The sequence below is a fragment of the Meles meles genome, chromosome 2 (assembly GCF_922984935.1).
Source record: "Meles meles chromosome 2, mMelMel3.1 paternal haplotype, whole genome shotgun sequence".
NCBI lineage: Eukaryota > Metazoa > Chordata > Mammalia > Carnivora > Mustelidae > Meles > Meles meles.
The window spans coordinates 163,269,167-163,289,325 of NC_060067.1; the positions used below are offsets into that span (position 1 = coordinate 163,269,167).

The 20,159-nt window shown below is 45.1% G+C and overlaps 1 protein-coding gene across 2 annotated transcripts in view; it reads right to left on the minus strand.

Annotated features, from left to right (window-relative positions):
* Positions 1 to 20,159, minus strand: part of DOCK5 (dedicator of cytokinesis 5) — a 217,889-nt gene that overhangs the window by 138,316 nt on the left and 59,414 nt on the right. For both annotated transcript variants that reach the window (XM_045997731.1, XM_045997732.1), the window contains exon 2: positions 17,281 to 17,364. In XM_045997731.1, the coding sequence (XP_045853687.1) occupies positions 17,281 to 17,364 (84 nt within the window). The remainder of the gene's footprint in view (positions 1 to 17,280; positions 17,365 to 20,159) is intronic.

The following is a 20,159-nucleotide window of genomic DNA, read 5'->3' on the forward strand; positions in this document are numbered from 1 at the left end:
AATACTGTTGCATATATTTGAAAGTTGCTAAGAGAGTAATTCTTTTTTTTTTTTTTAGGCATTTTTTTTTCATTTTATTTATTTTTTCAGTGTAACAGTATTCATTCTTTTTGCACAACACCCAGTGCTCCATGCAAAACGTGCCCTCCCCATTATCCACCACCTGTTCCCCCAACCTCCCACCCCTGACCCTTCAAAACCCTCAGGTTGCCCCAACCTCCCACCCCTGACCCTTCAAAACCCTCAGGTTGTTTTTCAGAGTACATAGTCTCTTATGGTTCGCCTCCCCTCCCCAATGTCCATAGCCCGCTCCCCCTCTCCCAATCCCACCTCCCCCCAGCAACCCCCAGTTTGAGAGTAATTCTTAAAACTGCTCTTTACAAGGAAAAAGAATTTTGTAACTATGTATGCTAATGTATGTTAATTAGACTTATTGTGATGAACATTTTTCAATAAAGGCAAATATCCAATCACTGGGGTGCCTGGGTGGACCAATCCATTGGTTAAGCATCTGTTTTCAGCTCAGGTCAAGATCTCAGGGCCCTGGGATCCAGCTCCCCCACCCCCACCCCAAATGCAAATATTCAAGCAAATGGATGGCCAGAATTAACTCTTAGGGATAGGAAGACTGAAAAAAGGAAAGCACTGGGGGATGGAAGACAGAATCGAGAGCTGTATCTTGGCCCGTCTCGTTGTATCGTTGTTCCCTTCCTGAACAACTGAGCCCTCAGCTGTTAGGTGGGACACGGCAACTAAGGCATTTGCAAAGGTGGTGGGGAGGGCATCCACACAGGGGGCCAGACTGGCATGGTGTGTCAGAGCCAGGCAGAACAAGGTGGGCATCCATGGGAGATGGGGGTCCACAGGAAGAGGGTGAAGAGAAGAGCATCCACAACCACGACCTGGGGGTGGGGGACGGTACAGAGAGAGAACAGGCTGAGGAGGGTGTCCCTGTGGGAGGAGGTGTGGTCATGAAGACAGAGACTGGTTACATGCTGAGGATCTGATGAAATAAGTAAATATATTAATCCTGGGAGCCAGGTTTCTTACTGGCACAGGACAGAGTTATAAGAAAGGGAAAGATGCTGGACTGGACTTGAAGATCCCCGTGTGCACACGTGACTCCTAAACAGGCAGACTGGTCAAAATGAATCATGTGTTAACCCGTACTTATACACACGTGCACTTTATCCTTGGCTCAGCTGATACCTACTAGTTTTTACTGTTTTTGACCCTGAGACAGATGATGATGGAGAGCTCAGAAAAGCAGCTATTTAAGTGTCTGGAAAGTGACCAGTCCGTGATGGAGCAGGAGGGCAGAGGACTCGACAAAGAAATCCAAGAAAGCAAGTAGAACTGCGAAATTACCTCCTTTGTCTGAACATATGAGAAGGAGATAAACACTTCTGTCAGAAAGTCTGGACATGAAAAAGAAGTAGGTCCACAGAGAATGAAGAAAAGAAGAATTAACACCTCTAGAAAAACATTATTCAAGACAGAAAATAGAATGAAGGTACGCTCCACAGCATCTGCTGCTTCTACTACATAGACTCAGTAACTAAATAATAACTTCTAAAAAATAATAATGTATTTATAGTGGGAGGTCTCTACCAGATACAGCCAGGTGTATGTGTGGCTGGTCGGAATTATACGAGAGCTAAATCCTTACCTTCCCTAAGAAGCAGTTAATAAATGAAAATGGAAATATCAAGTAATAGAAGCATGATTTTTTTTTTTTAAAGATTTATTTGAGAGAGAGGGCATGAGAGGGGCCAGGGGCAGAGGGAGAAGTCGACTCCCTGCTGAGCAGAGGGTCTGATGTGGGACTTGATCCTGGGACACCAGGATCATGACCTGAGCCGAAAGCAGTTGCTTAACCAACTGAGTCACCCAGCTGCCCTAGAAGCATGATTCCTTAGAAATGAAAAAGTGTGTACCACAACCAAGGGCTGAAAGAGTTGAAAGTAGAATCAGAAACCAAGAGGAGGTGGGAAGAGGCTGCTATTTATCATTATCAACTTGATAGAAATGACTTGACCTTTAAGGTTATATGCAATGATATGCATATAATGATAACTCTGAAAATTAAGACAAAAAATACAGCTAATAAGTCCTGGTAAGCCAGGACCAGAAAAGTCAAAATTATAGGGAAAGAAAACAGATCAAGGCTGAGGTTGGTGTGAGGTTGGTACAGGGGACAGGGGAGAATCTAGGGCTTTTGACAAAATCATTCTCTACCTTGTGGTGGCATTCCATGATTGCGTGCTTTCGTCAAAATCTGTATGCTACACAGGGTGAATTCAACTCAGTGTAAATAATATTTGTTTTCTGGATGAGATATACTCTACAACCACTTGAATGGCTAAAGGTAAAATGACGGACTCTGCCAAAAGGTGGTATAGACATGGGCAATTCGAATTCTCTCACATTGCTGGTAGTTTCACATAAGATCAAACATACATGCACCATATGTTAACTAGCAAAATTTAAATTAAAAAGCAAAACAAAACCACCACAAAAATATGCATATGACCTATGACCTAGCAATATCCCCGTTTCTAAGTATGCACCCAAGACCTATAACAACTGGGCACCTCTGTGGACCAGTTGGTTAAGCATCTGCCTTCGGCTCAGGTCATGATCCCAGGATCCTCAATCCCAGGGAATGAGTCCCATATCAGGCTCCTGCGCAGCAGGAAGTCTGCTTCTCCCCCTCTCTCTGATCCTCCCCTATGCTCGGTTTTTCTCTTGCTCTAATAAAAAAATAAAAAATAAAGATCAGGGGCACCTGGGTGGCTCAGTCGTTAAGTATCTGCCTTCAGCTAGTCATAATCCCAGAGCCCAGGGCTTGAGCCCGCATCATCGGGCTCTCTGCTCAGCGGGGACCCCGCTTCTCCCTCACTTGCTGTTGAACTCTGTTGCTATCTCTGTCTCTCTCTAATAAATAAATAAATAATTGGGGGAAAAATATAAGATCAGTAAAAACATAGATCTTAAAAATACTTTACAAGATTGTGTATCGAAGCTTTCTTATTAATAGCCAAAAACTGGAACCCATCAAAATGTCCATCAATAGGAGTATCAACAAACTGTGGTATATTCACATACTAGGGTATTACTCAATGATGAAAAGGAATGAACTACTGTCATAAGCAACATCACTGATGAACCTAAAAAACATCACGTGAATGAAAAAATCCAAAAACAACAGACATGCATAATTCCATTTACATAAAGTTGAAGAGCAGGAAAACCAATGCATGGTGCCCTTCCCTGGAGTAGTAGTTGCTTTATGGGGTGAGAACTGTGTAGAAGAATGCAGTGGGGAGCTTCTTGAGGTAAGGGAAATGTTCTGTATCTCGACTGGAGTATTAGGCACATGAGGGGCATTTATCTGTCAAAATTCAGTGAACTGAATACCTAAGATGAGAGTATTTTTCCGCAATTTTGAAAAGCCATATGAAATTTCACATGATCATATAAGCATTACAAAGTAAGCCCTTCAAGGTGATACAGAATTCCATGATCATGACATTGCTCAAATATTACTAAATATTTTTGTATGAAACTGCCTCTGAAACCAGCGTTGAGTCATGTGTGAAAAATCACAGGACCATTTCCCCTTCATTTTTACTTTTTACTGTGCCTCCGTAAGACATTACCCTCCTCCCGCCTCACTTGATGCGCCAAAGCTAATCTGAAGGAGTTTTGCTATTTCCAAAAGAGCAATCACGGTTTGGACATTCATTGACTCATTCAACAGAGAGATGCCAAGCGAGCAAGGTGTACAGCGTCTCCATCCTTCCAAGTCTTGCTTTATCACAGGAATAAAAAAACCACATACCTGTAAACACCCAGCAAATAAACAGAGTAACTGCCAGCGGGGTGAAAAGGTATCAAGGAAGGAGAGGACGGTGGGAGAGGGATGGGTGGGGGTGGGCTCCCTCAGAGCGTGTGGTTAGAGACGATGGTCTTGGAGGAGCGACTGGAGCCAGGGATTTACATCACTAATGTGGTCATTCATTTATTATAGATAAAAACACTCACCGCACACCAGCGGGCCAGACCCTGTCTTCAAGAAGGAAGGAAACAGAGCCATACACAAATAACTGAATACAAAGAGCTTCTAAGAGGCAGACTTGAAGACACTGGCGCACAAAGGGAGAATTATGAATGTGCTAAAGCCTCTGAAGGCAATTACTGAGGGGGACTCCAGACTTTCTGAACCATAAAAGCATTATTTAGACGTGTAAGTCACAGAGAGTTTTGTAAAAGCTCTCCTCATTTCGCAGTCCCACAAGAAATTAGTCCCACCCCCAGAACAATAAATCGTTCCTGTGTTGTAAAATATACATAAAATATACTATTTTTTTTTTAAGATTTTATTTATTTACTTCACAGACAGAGATGACAAGCAGGCAGGAAGGCAGGCTCCCGGCTGAGCAGAGAGCCTGATGCAGGGCTCAATCCCAGGACCCTGGGATCATGACCTGAGCCCAAGGCAGAGGCTTTAACCACTCAGCCCCTATTTTAACCATTGTTAAGTGTTCAGTTCGGTGGCAATTAAGTACATTCACAACATTGTGATACTGTTGACCTGCCAGGAGTTAAAGGCAAGAAACAGACAGGGAGCCACTGGTTATGTGGACCACGGGTGAAGGAGGGGGAAGGGCTGAGAAGAGCCATAGAGGAAGAGCAGGTGCTAGATCCTGTTGTTTTCCTGTAAGTGTCACTGCTCTGGTAGTTAATTAGGCCAAGGTCAAAGGTCCATCCCCTGTGGGTCAGGTAACCCTGTCAGGTTCCTCTGGCTGGTTCCCATGGCCAAAGCCTACCCTCCTATCCCCAAGTGAATGTCCCTCAAAATGATGGCTCAGGGCCCTCCAGGGAAGCTGGTGAGCAGAAACAGCTGAGTGCAAACTCCTCGGAGGACAAACAGCTCAGGTGTTGGAACCTTGTCCTCCAGCTACGGGATGCTCACTGTCCAAATGCGCTGGGCAGCTCGCTGGTGTTTTTATTTTTTTAATTTGAATTCAATTAATTAACATATCAGTCAGTGATTCATCAGTTGTATATAACACCCAGTGCTCATTACAACACATGCCCTCCTGAATGCCTGGTCACCCAGTTACACGATTGTGTAACTCCACCCCTCACCCCTCCAGCAACCCTCAGTTTGTTTCCTATAACTAAGAGTCTCTTAAGGTTTTTCTCCCTCTCTGGTTTCATCTTGTTTAATTTTTCCCTCCCTTCCCCTATGCTCCTCTGTTGTTTCTTAAATTCCACATACTAGTGAAATCATATAATTGTCTCTGATCGACTTATTTCACTGAGCCTAATACCCTCTAGTTCCATCCATGTTGCTGCAAATGGCAAGATTTCTTTTTTGATGGCTGAGTAATATTTCATTATTCCATTATGTATATATGCCCCATCTTCTTCATCCATTCATCTGCTGGTGGACATCTGGGCTCTTTCCACAGTTTGACTATTGTGGACATTGCTGCTATAAACACTGGGGTGCAGGTGTCCCTTCGGATCACCACATTTGTATCTTTGGGGTAAATACCTAGTAGTGTAATCACTGGGTCATAGGTGGCTCTACTTTTAACTTTTTGAGGAACCTCCTGTTTTCCAGAGTGGCTGCACCAGCCTGCATGCCTACCAGCCTCACCAGTGCTTGTGAGAGTAAATTCAGTGCTCGCTTCGGCAGCACATATACTAAAATTGGAGAGTAAATTCAAAAGCAGAAAGGAAAAAGATGCAAAGATAGTAAAAGATGATTCTATTCTTTCATACCTTTTTGGGACACAAATCAGTCTTCCCAGTTAAACATCTTAGCTCAGTTTTGTGCCTTTATGATACAAAGATAGATGTCACAAGTGTGAGCTCCAAAGGAACTCAGACTCCCACCAAATCTAACACCCTTACTTAAGAAAGAGGAAACACAGCCAGGGAATTGGAAAGGTTGTGCAAAGTCAACCAGTGACTTACTATGGAAGCTGGGAAGGCAAACACAGGGCTCTGCCACGGTTTGCCTTCAACTACCTGCCTTCACGGCCATGCAGCCAATGGGATATTTGCCCAACACAAAGGCCCTGCCTCCTCATGGGAAGGAAGCTTGGCCATGGAATCCAACCAATATGAAAAACCCATGCCAAGTAAGTGGAAACAAAAGAGATGAGGTTTCCATCCTTCATTTTATTTCTTGAGGGAATAGGAAAGGGGCCTGACTTTGTGGTGCCTGGAACATAGCAGACAAGCCATAAAGTTTAAATGAGTTCATCAATGAGAAAGAGAACGTCCCGCGAGCTGGTGGTCACAGGCAGAATAGATCATGCAAAGGCTGTATGATAAAACCCGCACCTCCAAAGCACGATCTGACAGCAGGGTCCCAGAGACCCCTCTCTCCCCCTGAGCTCCTGAGCCCAGTGGGCAGAGCTGGGTGGGACCTGAGCCCCGGCCCGGAGGCCAGAATGTACAGAGAAGAGGAGGGATCGCTCCTTGTGAAGAAGATTCATCGGAAAGGCAGGGGTCTGGCTCTGTGCTCTCCCACTCCGTGGGCTCCCATCTCTTCAACTGTTCGAGTTATTAAGGTGTTTGTGGCTTCAATTTCCTTCTACAAAAACATTCTACTTTTCCCCCATGTCTTGTTACCTCATCACTCCATAGCTAAAAATGCTGAAGCTCTCCTGGTTGCCTACTAGAGACGGTAAGGTCAGGACACTTCTTTCAAGCATGAACACCTCCCGAGAGAGGCAGGAGGACCTGGTCCAGGGTGAGGGTAGGGCCAGTACAGTTGGCAAGACGGAGAGAGGACACATCCAAATGGCCACTGTGAACGGAGGAAACATCTCTTGGCTTCACAGACACCCTGCAGCTCAGTGACACGGGGGAAATAAAATTTCCTCTAGTTTAATCAACATCGGCACTCGGGTGTGCCAACTCCCGCTGTATTTCCTGGATGTGCTTTTTTCTTCTTTTTTAAAGCAAGGTAATTCTGCCAGCAGTCAGGCGTCTTGCTATTGGCTCTAACTGCCCTCCTCTGTGACACATGTCGCTAGCTTATTCAACCAGTTCCAGAAAGCTGAAATGCTAGGACAGAGCATATAGTTTCGCTGCAATTCACTATTAAGACTGGTTTTATCATCTGCACCAATTTGCAAGATGAACAAGAGAGGGATGCAGGTTTGTGAGTGAGGAATGAGTTCATCAGGCGAGAAATATTTCGGGGGCCCATTTTTATAAAGATCTATGCGAGGTTCTGTGGAGCCTCCAGCAGTTTGAGAGTTTAAACCCCAACTCCCGATCCCAGAGAATTTCTAATCTGATCGCTGGCGGAAGGAGACACAGGTGAGGGAAGACAAACCTGCACAGCCAGTTACCCAGGATTTCTAGAACTGCAGGGCAGGCTGCTTTTCTCGGGTGACTGTCTAAGCCTCCTGAGGAGGATGTGATGGTAAAGGGCATGCACACGGGCAGCCTCCCTTTCTGAAGGGAGAACAGAGGCCCCAGCAAGATAGGAAACAGCCCGTGCAGAGGCACTGGAAGCACGCATGCCTTAGCTTGGAGCGCTCGGGACACGGATGACGCTGGCCCCAGACTCAGTCAGTCTGGGCCACTTCGAAACCTGCTTTGCGTTCCTCTGTGTAGTGCATCCTCAAAATGAAAGGGCAAAGCTCTACTTATAGACCCTGGTAGTGAACCACTGGGTGCCAATCTGCGAACCCAGACAGAGACGAGGAGAGGCTGTCAGGGGTGTGACAACATCAACAGTGGCAGAAACAGAGGTGGGGACCCAGTGGTGGTGACAGCAGCACGAGGCCTGGTAGCAAAGGATCAGCAGCAAGGGCACAAACGTGAACCACGTAGGACCCCCCGAGACTGTGGGAGCCACAGACCGCTGGGTTCAATGCCAATGCCTTCTGGACTAACACAGGCAGGAAGGCACCATCGGGGACCCCAGCTGGGCACTCGCTGCCACAAACATCTAGGGGAGGGAGAATGCTTCAGGCTGTGGCATCAAAGACCCTGCCAAAAGACCTCTCTGCTTACTTTTCCCTCTCTGACCTGCCTGTCACACCTAAAGGGGCTGGACACATTGTGGGTAATAGTAGCACAGCCCCTCAGTAATTTTGACCTGGAGTGTGGGGGCTCGGATATCCGGATGGGGGATATCCCTCTCTAGGGTGCTCTGCTCCCCTGGAACAGATGTGCCTACCTGCTCAGAGAATGCCAGCTCTGGAAAACAGGCAGGAGTAGGAGGGCAGATGAGGCACATGGACCCTGGGGGAACAGGGGGCACAAGAACACAGTGAGCTTAGAGAGAAGCGAGGAGACCCCCCCACCCCCACCCCGGCCAGAGCAGCCAGTGAGTGTGGATGAGCTGGGGGGTTGGGAGGAAGGATGGTCTGAAAGAGCTCACCCCAACACAGACACATTCGGAGTGGTGGGAAGCTTGTCTGACAGCTACTTCAAAAGCAAAAGAACCTCACCCTCTTTGGAACACTATAGGTTAGGTCCAAAATAGATAAGCGTCATTTCTTCAAAGGCCTTGCAATATGGAAAGCAGATTCTAATTTGATTCCGAAGGGCCACGGTGAGAATCACAGCTCTACCATTTAACGGCTGGGTGAAGTTTCAAGTTTCTGAACCTGATTTTCACGTTTACTAAAAGAGCATTGGGAACTCCCATGATTGTAAGAGCTAAGATTTGGTACACGAAAGCCATCAGCTCAATGCCTGGCACACAGAGGAGAGTAAAATGCCAGACAGATTTGGAACTGAGGGTACCAGTGACATAATCCAGGGACTCTCTCCCACTTCGAGGGCCATCGTCTGTTTCCCGGACTAATGATGGCAGACGAAGTTCTCTTTTCTTTGTTTTGTGAGGAATGTGTCGGTGCTTCCTGGAAGAAGGAGAAAAACCTCCCTAAATTATTCTCAAGTTACTGATGAACAAAGCCAAAGTGTACATAAGGCAGCTGGGGTACCAGGCGAAGAAGGGGAAGCTTTACTCCAGAACCGTAGCACCTGATAAGACATACTTTTCTCTTCCGAGGTAAGTTCCCTGCCCACAAGAAAACCATAGACAAGATGACTTTAAGGGAACCGTACCAAGTAAAAGTAGAAGAAAGAGCTTGGGGGAATGGCTAGAATAACTGAGAAAATAGGGCTGAGTAACTCAGGGCCTGAGCAGATTTTCGGCTGAATGCAGCAAAAAAAAAAGAACTCAAAAGTTACCCAAAGACTTGACATTCAGTGGGCAATGAATGTGGCAGGAAGAACTAATTCAAACACCCGCCCCCTCCCATTCCTTCAGTTCCAACTACAGGGACAGACTCTTCAGTCTGCGCCGGTGAGAGCTAAGCAAGCGCTGGAGGTTAGGAATTCAGCATGGATTACTCCTGGTCATTGAGAAGATGGACTGAAGCACTCGGTACAGTTGTTGAAAAGCTCATATTGCTGTTGTCAAAGTTAAGTGCACACGAATTTAATATTGCTCAGATGACAAATGCTGGGCACAGACGTGGAGAATGGAAGAGTGTGACGAAAAATTCATCTATGACAAGCATCCTTCTCTCTTGTCCCTGCCACAACTGTGTGTAGCTGGTCACACAGGGAGGAGAGGCCAGGGAAAGAACCACAGTTCTCTGCGCTTCTAAGATGCACTGGCAACATTTAGGTTTTTTAGGCAGCATGCTCATGCTTTCTACGATGCTTTCTATTGAATGATCTGCTTCCGCGGGCTGAATAAAATGCCCAAGTCCCCTTATATGTTTTTTGAGATCATAAATTGCTCTCACATTATGACGAGCAAAGTAGAGGCATATGTTAATCTTCTCTCTCCAGATATAAGCAAGAGGAGAAAAATGCTAGTCCTGTTTGCCTGCAATCAATCTTGAACTTCTCTCTAGGACTTTCTCCTTACACTAGTCCCTCACTGGGTCATACCTAGCCCCATGATGGTTTGATGCGCCACATTTCCCAATGGAGAACACCTAAGGCATTTTTGATCAAAGTTATACACCAAATAATGTGAATGGCCCCGCATTCAGAGGTGTGAAGGGAGCCATGAGCGGTTATCTATGCGTGGGATGGAAGGAGCCAGCTCATAGCTTTGCCACCTCCTTGGCCCCTTGATCCCCCCAGGATCCTTTGGAGACCAAAATTTATGGGACACCAAAAGCTCATGAGAACATTCCTCCAGAGCATCCCCCAAAATGTCTTTGCTCTCAGGCTGAGCTTGCCTCCTTAGATGTGTGGGCAGCTGTTCACATGAGCCAACTACAAGTGCCAGTTCATGGCAAAGTAACTGAACAAAGGCGCCAATCAGAAAAAAGGTTCTGACCCCAACCCTAGAAGATCCCATGTCTGCCTCATATACAAAGAACAGACATTTGAAGATGGCATTTTAGAAGCACATCCAAACATATCTCAAAAGGAAGAACAAGAAAAGGCATTCTCCTTTCGCTAAGCTTAAATCTGAGAGGGGACTTCTTACCAGTTCTACTTTTTAATTAGTTTTTCTGTAAACACACTCCTGCTGCCACACTCCTCTTTTGAAAAACACATCTCGGGAACATATGTCCCCAGTAGCAGGGAGCTGACAAGCAGTACTTAAGGTAAAGGTCAAACAGATGTGGGAAGTGACCGGCACACTCAACAAAATGCCACACGGCCTCATTTGCTTTCCAGGCTGGTTCGCACGCAGTCCTTATCATAAAAGCCAAGCTGTTGGGCTCACTGCCATTGATGTTTGCGAAAGGCAGTTGTTTTTATAACTAGAAAATGGTGAAGCTATGGATTCTGAGTTACAATAAACTTTCAACGATCCTGACTAATGGGGTAACAAAAGTAAATGAAACTTACAAACACATCAAAAGCTGTATCTCAGCTTATACCCAGTAAAACTTTATACATGCTGTTTAGAAATGATTTTTTAAAACATTAGTTCTGATTTGTTTCTCACTCATCTATGACCATTAGGTATGGCTGACCAAAGAGAGAAGGCAAAGAAAAGCGATACGATCAAGGAACGTCAAGGGAACTGGGTAGAGTAGCTGTTCTACTGGACCGTAGGATGTTACAACCCATCTTCCTGACTCAGACATTCTGAAAGAGTTCAGTAAGACCCTACTGTGTCAGATGGTCCAATGCAGGTCCAATGAGCACATCTCAGAGAGATGATTAAGCCTCTATGTGAAACGAATTCAAAAGCACTCTCTTCCATGCTTCTGTTAAACAAAGTTTTGTCAACCATGGAGCCAAAATCCAGGGCCAGGTAACTCTACCTATCTGCCATAAAACCGCCCACTATACTTGCTCACCAAAAAAAAAAAAAAAAGGCCTGCTTTATAAAGATTCAAGATAAGTACAGCTCAAGTCATAACCCTTATTAATTTCCTTTATTATCAGGGAATGGATTTCTTGGTTAAGGTGCATTTTAAAACCAGACTCGTTCTATATAGAAGAAATCACATGCGTATACTAGGGACCTCCTGTATATACACAAATGCTTCTTTTTATTTCAACTTTTCAAGATTACCTGTTTTGTCTGGTTCCAACGCAATCATTTGTGCTATCCTTTGGGTCCTTACACATTACACTAAAACTGCACAAAGCTTTATGCTGTGCTTGCTTCTGTAGAGCTTGGAACGCCTTTGAGACATTATCTCATTTTGTTATGGCCAACTGTGTTATGCTTACCCCCAGAAATCACTGTTAATACCAGCCACCCTCTCTCTTGAGCTTGTGAGTAGTTTATGGAGTTAACCAATGGATGGGAATCAAACGCAAGAAACCAGTACCCATTGGTGGAACAGGAGACCCTGGGCATTAAATTACTTATGACTGGAATCTGGTTAATCACAAGAGAGGTGAGCTTAATGAAAAAAGGAATGCTGTAACCTTATTTTTCAGAGCACTTTTATTTAATCACTTTCAATTCAAAAGTAACCCAATTTTAGATGCAATGACCAGGACACAAAACAAGTTTAAGTGTCCTGCCCAGGACAGTTACCCTTGACAGGGCCCAAACCATCTGAGCTAAAGTAGTCCTTCTGCCTTATCCCTCCACTCCCTGTGCAATCACTCGCATCTTCTTCTGGGCCTGGTAATACCAGCCTTTTTGCCTCGTAGCACTTTTAAGCATCTGAATTGTTTTGTTTACTTACTTTGTTCACTTGTTTTTGTCTAGCCCTCGCTTGAATGAAAACCTTATAAGAACAGGAACCTTGCTGTTTCATCACTCAGGTGACCTCAGTGCCTAGAACATCTCTTGTGCTCATTAAATGTACCTGGCACATATTAAGAGCATAATACTTGCTCAGCAAGTGTTTTTGAATGAATAAATGATCACAACTGGAATCTCCAGATAGCAGTGATTTTTCAGCCAGGCCCATGGATCTGGGGTAGGAAAGAACATTCTAGATGGAGAACACCTGTCTCACCACCAAATCCCTCGTCTGGTTAAAGAAACAAAGACATGGAAAGAAAAAAAAGAAAGAACAAATGAACGAACGAGTGAGTGAGCAACAAAGAGATGGCAATGACCACAGGCTGCCTAGGGCCAAAGATGAAGAAAGGAGAGGACACTTGCTTCAGTCCTTGAGGATTTTTGTTCCCTGAAAAAGTCTCTGAAGGAAAAGAATTCTCAAGCGCCTACAAAAGATGAGCAGCATATAGCTCCTCAGTCAATCCTATTTCCCTGCCCCTCTTTTTAGTAACAAATGAAGCTCAAGGGCAAGGCAACAGAAAGACATGAGTGATAAGTGAGAGCAGCTCATCATTCATTTGGCCTATTTTGGAGGCAAAACTCAAGCAATCGGTAGTTCCGCAGTTCCCCAAAAGGTTAAAAGTAAAAGCTACTATATGACCCAGGAATTCCACTCCTAGGACATACCCAAGAAAACTGAAAACACATGAAACTTATACATCAATGTTTATGGCAGCATTACTCAGAATAGGTTAAAAGTGTAAACAACCCAAATGTCCATCAACTGATGAATGGATAAATAAAATGTGATATAAGCATACAACAGATTTCATTCAGCTGCAAAAAGATAGGAAGTACTGAAACATGCTATAATCATGATGAACCCTGAAAACACTACAATAAGTAGAAGAAGCTAGTCACAAAAGACCACATATTATATGATCCCATTTACATGAAATGTCTAGACTCGGCAAATCTATAGAGACAGAAATTAGGTTGGTGGTTGCTCTGGGCTGGGGGATAATGACCACCAAATGGGTACAGGGTTTCTTTCTGGGATAATGAAAATGTTCTGAAAGTAGAAAGTGATGATGATTGCCCAACTCTGTGAATGGCGGACTTTGTAAATAACCATTGAATTGTACACTTTAAATGGGTAAATTGCATGGTATTTGAAATAGATCTCAATGAAGCTGTTATTAAAAACAAAAGCAAAAAAACTCATGCAATAACCAAAACCTTCTGCAGTCTGCAAAGGACAAGGAAATGTTGGCGCCTCCTGTATTTCCCTCATGGAAGGAGCACAGGCTCTGCCTATAATATCTGGGGCTTTATGGAGGTGACCCCCTACCCTTCTTACTCTCCACACTAGCTTGCCTTGCTACAATGGGCTTGCCTTGGTCTCGTATTTTATCTTCAACCATCTAGCAGACTTCTGCAGAACACCCCCTCTACGCCAGGTGCTATGCTAGACACCGACCCTGAAATGAAAGGGGAGCGTGCTTTGCCTTCAAGGGGCTACCACTTTCGTAATTATTCATTCGACCACAGGGCAGGAAACAGCAAAAGGAAGAGTTCTAAGTGGTATTCTGTGGTGGGTTGTGGGCAGAAGAGAATTTTCCATATCTGGGCTCCAGAAAGGTAGACTCCTGCCCACACCGGAAAAAGCACACACGGGTCTGGTATGAGAATATCGCAAAGGCGGGGTGGGGCAGAGCAAGCGCTGGGGAGCCCAGGAGCCAAATCCGACAGGAAGCTGGAAGACCCAAAATCCCTGAGGCCATGAAATAGCACCAGCATTAGCCTTAAATTCCATCTGGCAGTACTTTGGGTGTTTCCAGTCTGTTTATTTTTATTTTTTTTAAAGGAAAGAGGAGATGGGGGAGGAGGGCGAGAACTCAAGTTATTACTCAGCATTTCCACCGTGTTTAATGTTTGCAAAGGACTCCTGCCCTCACTCAGTCCTGCACTGCCTGAAATAATAAAGGAATCTGAGAACCCAGCCAAGAACTTGAAGTACTTAGGAGACAGAAGAACCTATCGCTGCATCTGGCAAGGCGGGCACTGTTAAAAAAATGAATCCCATAAAATAAGCACTATTTAAAAACTTAATCCAACATAATAATCTCTGTAAAACTGACAGGCCACTTGGTGGTGGTAGATTAACTCTGGAAGCTCATGTTCTAAGTCTGCCCATTCATACCTTGACACATGGCAGTTTTGCTGAATGGGCATGGACATCCTTTTTTTGACATGAAAGAGTACTGGTAGCACACCCAGTATTTTATGGTAGCAATTAACATGCATACCAGCTTCCTGCTGTCAGGACTAAGAGCACCAGGATCATCATATTCAAGATACAACATCTATCACCTGGCAGGTTTCTGTGTGACTATCAGCGGGGCCAGCACCGGCAAGCCTACCGCTGTACGAGCTGCGAAGCGCTAGGAGCACTATGGCTTCTGGACTCAAGCTTGAAATTGATGTGTTTGTGCGTCTCTGATTCCATTTATCTTCAACCAAGCTTGGTGACCCCCTCAGCTTGCTCCAGAGGAGTGTTACCTTTCGGAATGTTCATTGGTCAAGTGGGAGACTATTCAGTTAAGTACAGAGAGGATGCAAATACGAAATGGTCATTGATATGAACCCTATGAGGACAAAGTGCTTCAGTTAGCTATTTCAAAAAATATGTTGGGGTCACATAAAGATGAAAAAAGAATTTTGAAAATGTATTCAAAAGACTACACCTACTTTATTTCCAATCAATTCTCCACTCTTCCCTCCCACACTCCACAGTACACTTAGAAAGATTTAATGACCCAACACACACATACACACACATATACATGCACACGTACTGAAAATCTAACACAGTAAAGCGGGAATTATGAGGTCAAGATCTGAAAAAGAACAAAACTCAGAAAGATGAGACCACCATGTGAGGCTGCTCTTTTGTTGGGGCACCTGCCAAATTTAAAAAAAAAAAAAAGTGTCCTGAATGGCTGAGCAGCATTTCTGACGGCCTCATGGATCCAGGAGAATCATTGGATTGCCATTGAGTTGGCTATAATTTCAGACAAAGTAGACTAAGGAAAAATCATTGCTACAGACAAAAATAATGGTAGGAGATTTAGTAAACAGGAATTAAAAGTTCAAACTGCTTACTATAACAATTCTAAAGTTAAACTTTTATGTACCTAAAAACAGGTCTGAGAATATATAAAGCAAAAAACCGACATCAGTGTAAATCATTGCTGACATAAACTGCAAGCGCTGTGGAAGATTTAACATGGTTCTCTCAGTGACGGAAAGTGCAGAAAAACGTGCATTTTGGGGGGAAAAAAAAGATGGAGAAATCAGAACCTGATTGTCATCTATAGAACTCTCACCCCATGATCCTAATACACATTCTTTTCAACCCCATATAGAAGAGGTACAGAAACCGAACGTACACCTTTCACCTGTACAATTCAAAAATGTGTGCCCACAGATACGCTAAATAGAATGGAATAATTTTTTAAAGATTTTATTTATTTATTTGACAGAGAGAGAGAGATCACAAGTAGGCAGAAAAGCAAGCAGAGAGAGAGTGGGTAGCAGGCTCCCCACTGAGCAGAGAGCTCAATGCGGGACTCGATCCCAAGACCCTGAGATCATGACCTGAGCCAAAGGCAGAGGCTTAACCCACTGAGCCACCCAGGCACCCCAAGAATGGATTAATTTGGCTCCTGATAAAGAGGTATGACCAGTAAGTTTTGAGGGGACTATGGCTTCAATAAGCAAAGGAGTCCCGAGATGAGACGATAGTGGATTGTCCCTTGTGCCTCAGAGACTTAGGGACTATATGGAATTGCTGTTGGGCTGGACCTGAGAGGGTGAGGATGAAAAGAGAAAAGACAGTAAAGCGGGAGGAGTCCACACAGCACCCCCTGGCTTCTCCCTTCCCGGGAGCTGCATGATTGGACCTTGATTTGTGTGGAAGGGAGAAGCAAACCCTGCCCTCTGCCTAAAAATAAAGGGAGGCAGCAGGAATAACAGACTCTTCTGTGCAATTGGGCAGAATGACTTAGCTTTTCTATGGCCAAACGCTGCTTCCTGTTCCCCCCTGTCCTGCAGCTTCACATCCCTTCTTCCCCATCCTAGGAATCCACATTAGGTTCTTGGTGACCCCCTCTGCCATTCCACCGTCACCAGCACTTACTGGGATGAAAGGGAGTGCAGATCCTGAAAATCTAGAGATCCTGATTCTGACAAGCCTCACTCTACGAGGAAAGTCTGTCTGGCGTCCCACCTCATTCCTGTCTCAATCTTCAGAGAGAATAAATGGGCCCTCAAAATTGGTCTTTGCTTTGACCTTCAACTTCAGTGGCCTGGGCCCATGTCTGTTGTACTCAGGGGATTTGACATGTGGATGCGTGGAGGAGTCCAGCTAGGAATCCGAGAGCTTGAGTTGGAGCTGAAACTTGGGGTGGGGTGGGATGTGGTGGGGGGAGCGGGAGACACAACACGTGCCTCTCAATCGGGAGTCCTGAGTACTACCTGCAGCCCACTAATAGGTTAACCAGAACCACCTCCCTGGCCTGAGCTAGTTGCAAGAAAACACTAGTGGGCTTTCTGGATCAGCTGTAGCCCTGACCTAATTCTGTGAAAGAATCTCAGACTCGTAGGTCTCTCCTTCATTTCTCCCCCAAGCTGGCAACATTTAGTGCTGAGTAGAAAAGGCCACTTAATCAGCATGGCTCCTTGGCACGACAGTCAATCTGGTGTCCCACGCGGCTCGTCCCAAGCCAGCTCTGCGGCAGACCCTTTGGCATCCCGTGCTTGGCCTTCAACGACTTGTATACTTTGAGTTTCGGGTGTCTGGGCACCTCTGCACTCCTGCATTCAACAGGCTGTTCTGAAATCGCCCTCGGTACGAAACTGTATAACCTAAAGTCCTTCCTGGATTTTTACTAGCCCCACCTCTGGAAGTAAAGCATGTTGATGTTTGCACTAAGTGCCTCATTAATAAGTAACTCCCACCATTTTTCCCCTTCCCCGTGTGGCAGAAGGCCATCCAGACTTACCCTCATACATCTCCAGGATGTGAACCGTGTCTCCAATCTGCAAGGAGAGCTCCACATCTTGAGAGGCGTTGTAGTTATAGATCGCTGAAAAGGAGAAATACACGGGGGAAATGGCGTCAGTGGTGGGTAAAATACGAGACACTGAGCAGCACATGCGGCGGCTCATGAATTACTTATTTAACAGAAAACCGTCTGTCTCGTACTTCCGTGTGAATCACCCACTGCAAAGCAGAGGACATCCTCCTCAACCCCCACGACTGGCATGTTCCAGTCACTCTTCCACCCAACAAAAACTGGCTGGTTGCCTATGGCATACTGTATTAGAGACCAGTGGGGGCGACAAAACACAGATGTGGTCCTCATCCCAGGGGTTCTTAATCATCTAGGAGGAAGAGGAGGATAGTCAATGTAAAATATTATAGAGACAACTACTTAATTTAAATTGTGGCAAGAGTTATGAAAGAAAAAAAAAAAACAGGCAAGGGGCGCCCGGGTGGCTCAGTCGTTACGTGTCTGCCTTTGGCTCAGGTCATGCTCTCAGGGTCCTGGGATCGGGCCCCACATCGGGCTCCACACTCAGTGGGGAGTCTGCTCCAGGGTTCTCTCTCTCACTCTGTCCCTCCCCCTGCTCATGCTCTTGCTCGCACTCACTCTAACATAAATAAATAAATCTTTAAAAAAGAGAAAGAAAGAAAGAAAAACGGGCTACAATGAGAATATGCTGTGGGGTTCTTTAGGTTGGTCTCCTTGTTCATCAGACAACAGCCAGCCTACAACACCACTGAGGTTATGATCTCTAAGACACAGAATAAGCCATCTCCTCGCTTCCCTGACACAGTAACTGGGAGTCAAAAGGCCACTGTGGGTCCCATCTACCTGGGAGGAACAGACTGACATGGTACCCTGTAGACATGGCTGCCTTGTCCCAGTTCCAGGCACCCTGGGGACCTGGATGGCCCCAGCACCTCCTCATCAAGGTCACCTCAATCACCACTGTCTTAAGACTGGCAGTGACTGGGCCAGATTATGAAAAATAAGCTTAGTCTTATAATTCAAAAAGACTACCTAATTTATCAGTTATTTATTTTTAAAGATTTTACTTATTAATTTGACAGAGAGACAGAGAGAGAGAGAACACAAGCAGGGGTAGTGGGAGAGGGAGAAGCAGACTTCCTACTGAGAAGGGAGCCCAATGCTGGGTTCGATCCCAGGACCCTGGGATCATGACCTGAGCTGAAGGCAGACACTTAACAACTGAGCCACCTAGGCGCCCCAACAACCCAATTTTAAGACAGGTAAGAGCTCTGAAGAGACATTTTACCAAGAATCATAAGCTGGCTAAGACACATGAAAAGATACTCATCATCATTAGTCATCAGGGAAATGCAAATTAAAACCACAATGAGGTAACACTTCACACCAGCTAGAAAGGCAGACAACCAGTAAGAATGTGGAGACTGGAACCCTCCGACATCGTGAGCAGGAATGTAAAATGGCCCAGTCTCTTCAGAAAACAGGTGGACGATTACTTAGAAAGTTAAACATAAGTTCCCATGTGGCCCAGCAATGACATTCCCAGTTATCCATGAAGAGAAATGAAAACTCGTCTACGCAGCAACTTTATGTGAATGCTCACAACTGCTGAGGTAGGCAGAAACACAGTCCCCCAGAAGACAGCCACATCAAATTTCTGGAACCAGCAAATGCTACACTGTGTGGCCAAACATTTGAGTGTGTGAAGGATCTTAAGAGGAAGACCTTTTTCTGGCTTACTGGGGTGGGCCCTGAAGACAAGCCCATGTATCCTGGTGAGAGAGGGTCAGCGGGAGTTTGGGGAGATGCACAGAAGAGAAAGCAACGTGGAGATGGAGGAAAGGGCTGAGTGAGGGACTGGCATTACCACCAGAGGAGGCAGCAAGGAATGGAATCTCCCCAGAGCCTCTGGAAGGAGCACAGTCCAGCAACACCTTCCCCTTAGACTTCTGGTCTTCAGACCGTGAAAGCAATTATTTCTGTTGTTTTTAAGCCACCGACTTTGCTGGAATTTGTCACAACAGTCACAGGAAATAAATATAGCCAACACTTGTATTTGCAATAGCCAAAAAGTGGAAACAATTCATCAAATGATGAAAGAATAGATACATGAACTAGGGTATATCCATACGATGGAACACCACTCAACAACAGAAAGGAATGAAATACGGACGCGTGCTACAACACAGGGGAACTTCAAAGGCATTATGCTAAATGACGGCCCTATGTGAAATGCCTATATTAGGCTCCCATTCATTTAAAATGTCCAGAACAGGCAAATCTATCAGACACAGTCCTGCCAATTACTGGTTGCCTGGGCAGGGGAGAGGAGGGAAGAGCGACTAAACACAGCAGGCATGAGGGAGGTTTTTGGCAAAGTGGAAACATCCTTAAACTGGATTGAAGGGTGGTTACACAACTCTGTGAATTTACTAACATCCACTGAACTATGTATTTGAAAGGGTGGATTTTATAGTACATAAATAGTGTTCAATAAAGCTGTTTTTTTTTACAAAGTAGGTCTAGTTGTTACCCTCATTGTCTTAATTAGGGATCTGCATCCTTTCCGGAAGAAAGAACCACCTCAGAGATTCACTTCTAGCCATTCTCCTGACTATTCAAGGAAATGAGACATTCCCCATCTCTGCAGCTCTAATGAGCACGTGAGGGTTGTCATTCAATCCATCTGCCAGATCCCACAAGGGTCACTAAAAAATGGAGAAAAGGTATGCCCGCACTGCGAACTGTGGGTACTCACTGCTCTTTCTGGAACCTGCAATGCTCCCTCTGTCTGCCTCCTGACGACAGGCTTTTCCTTACCTCACAGTCTATCCATGAATGGAAGG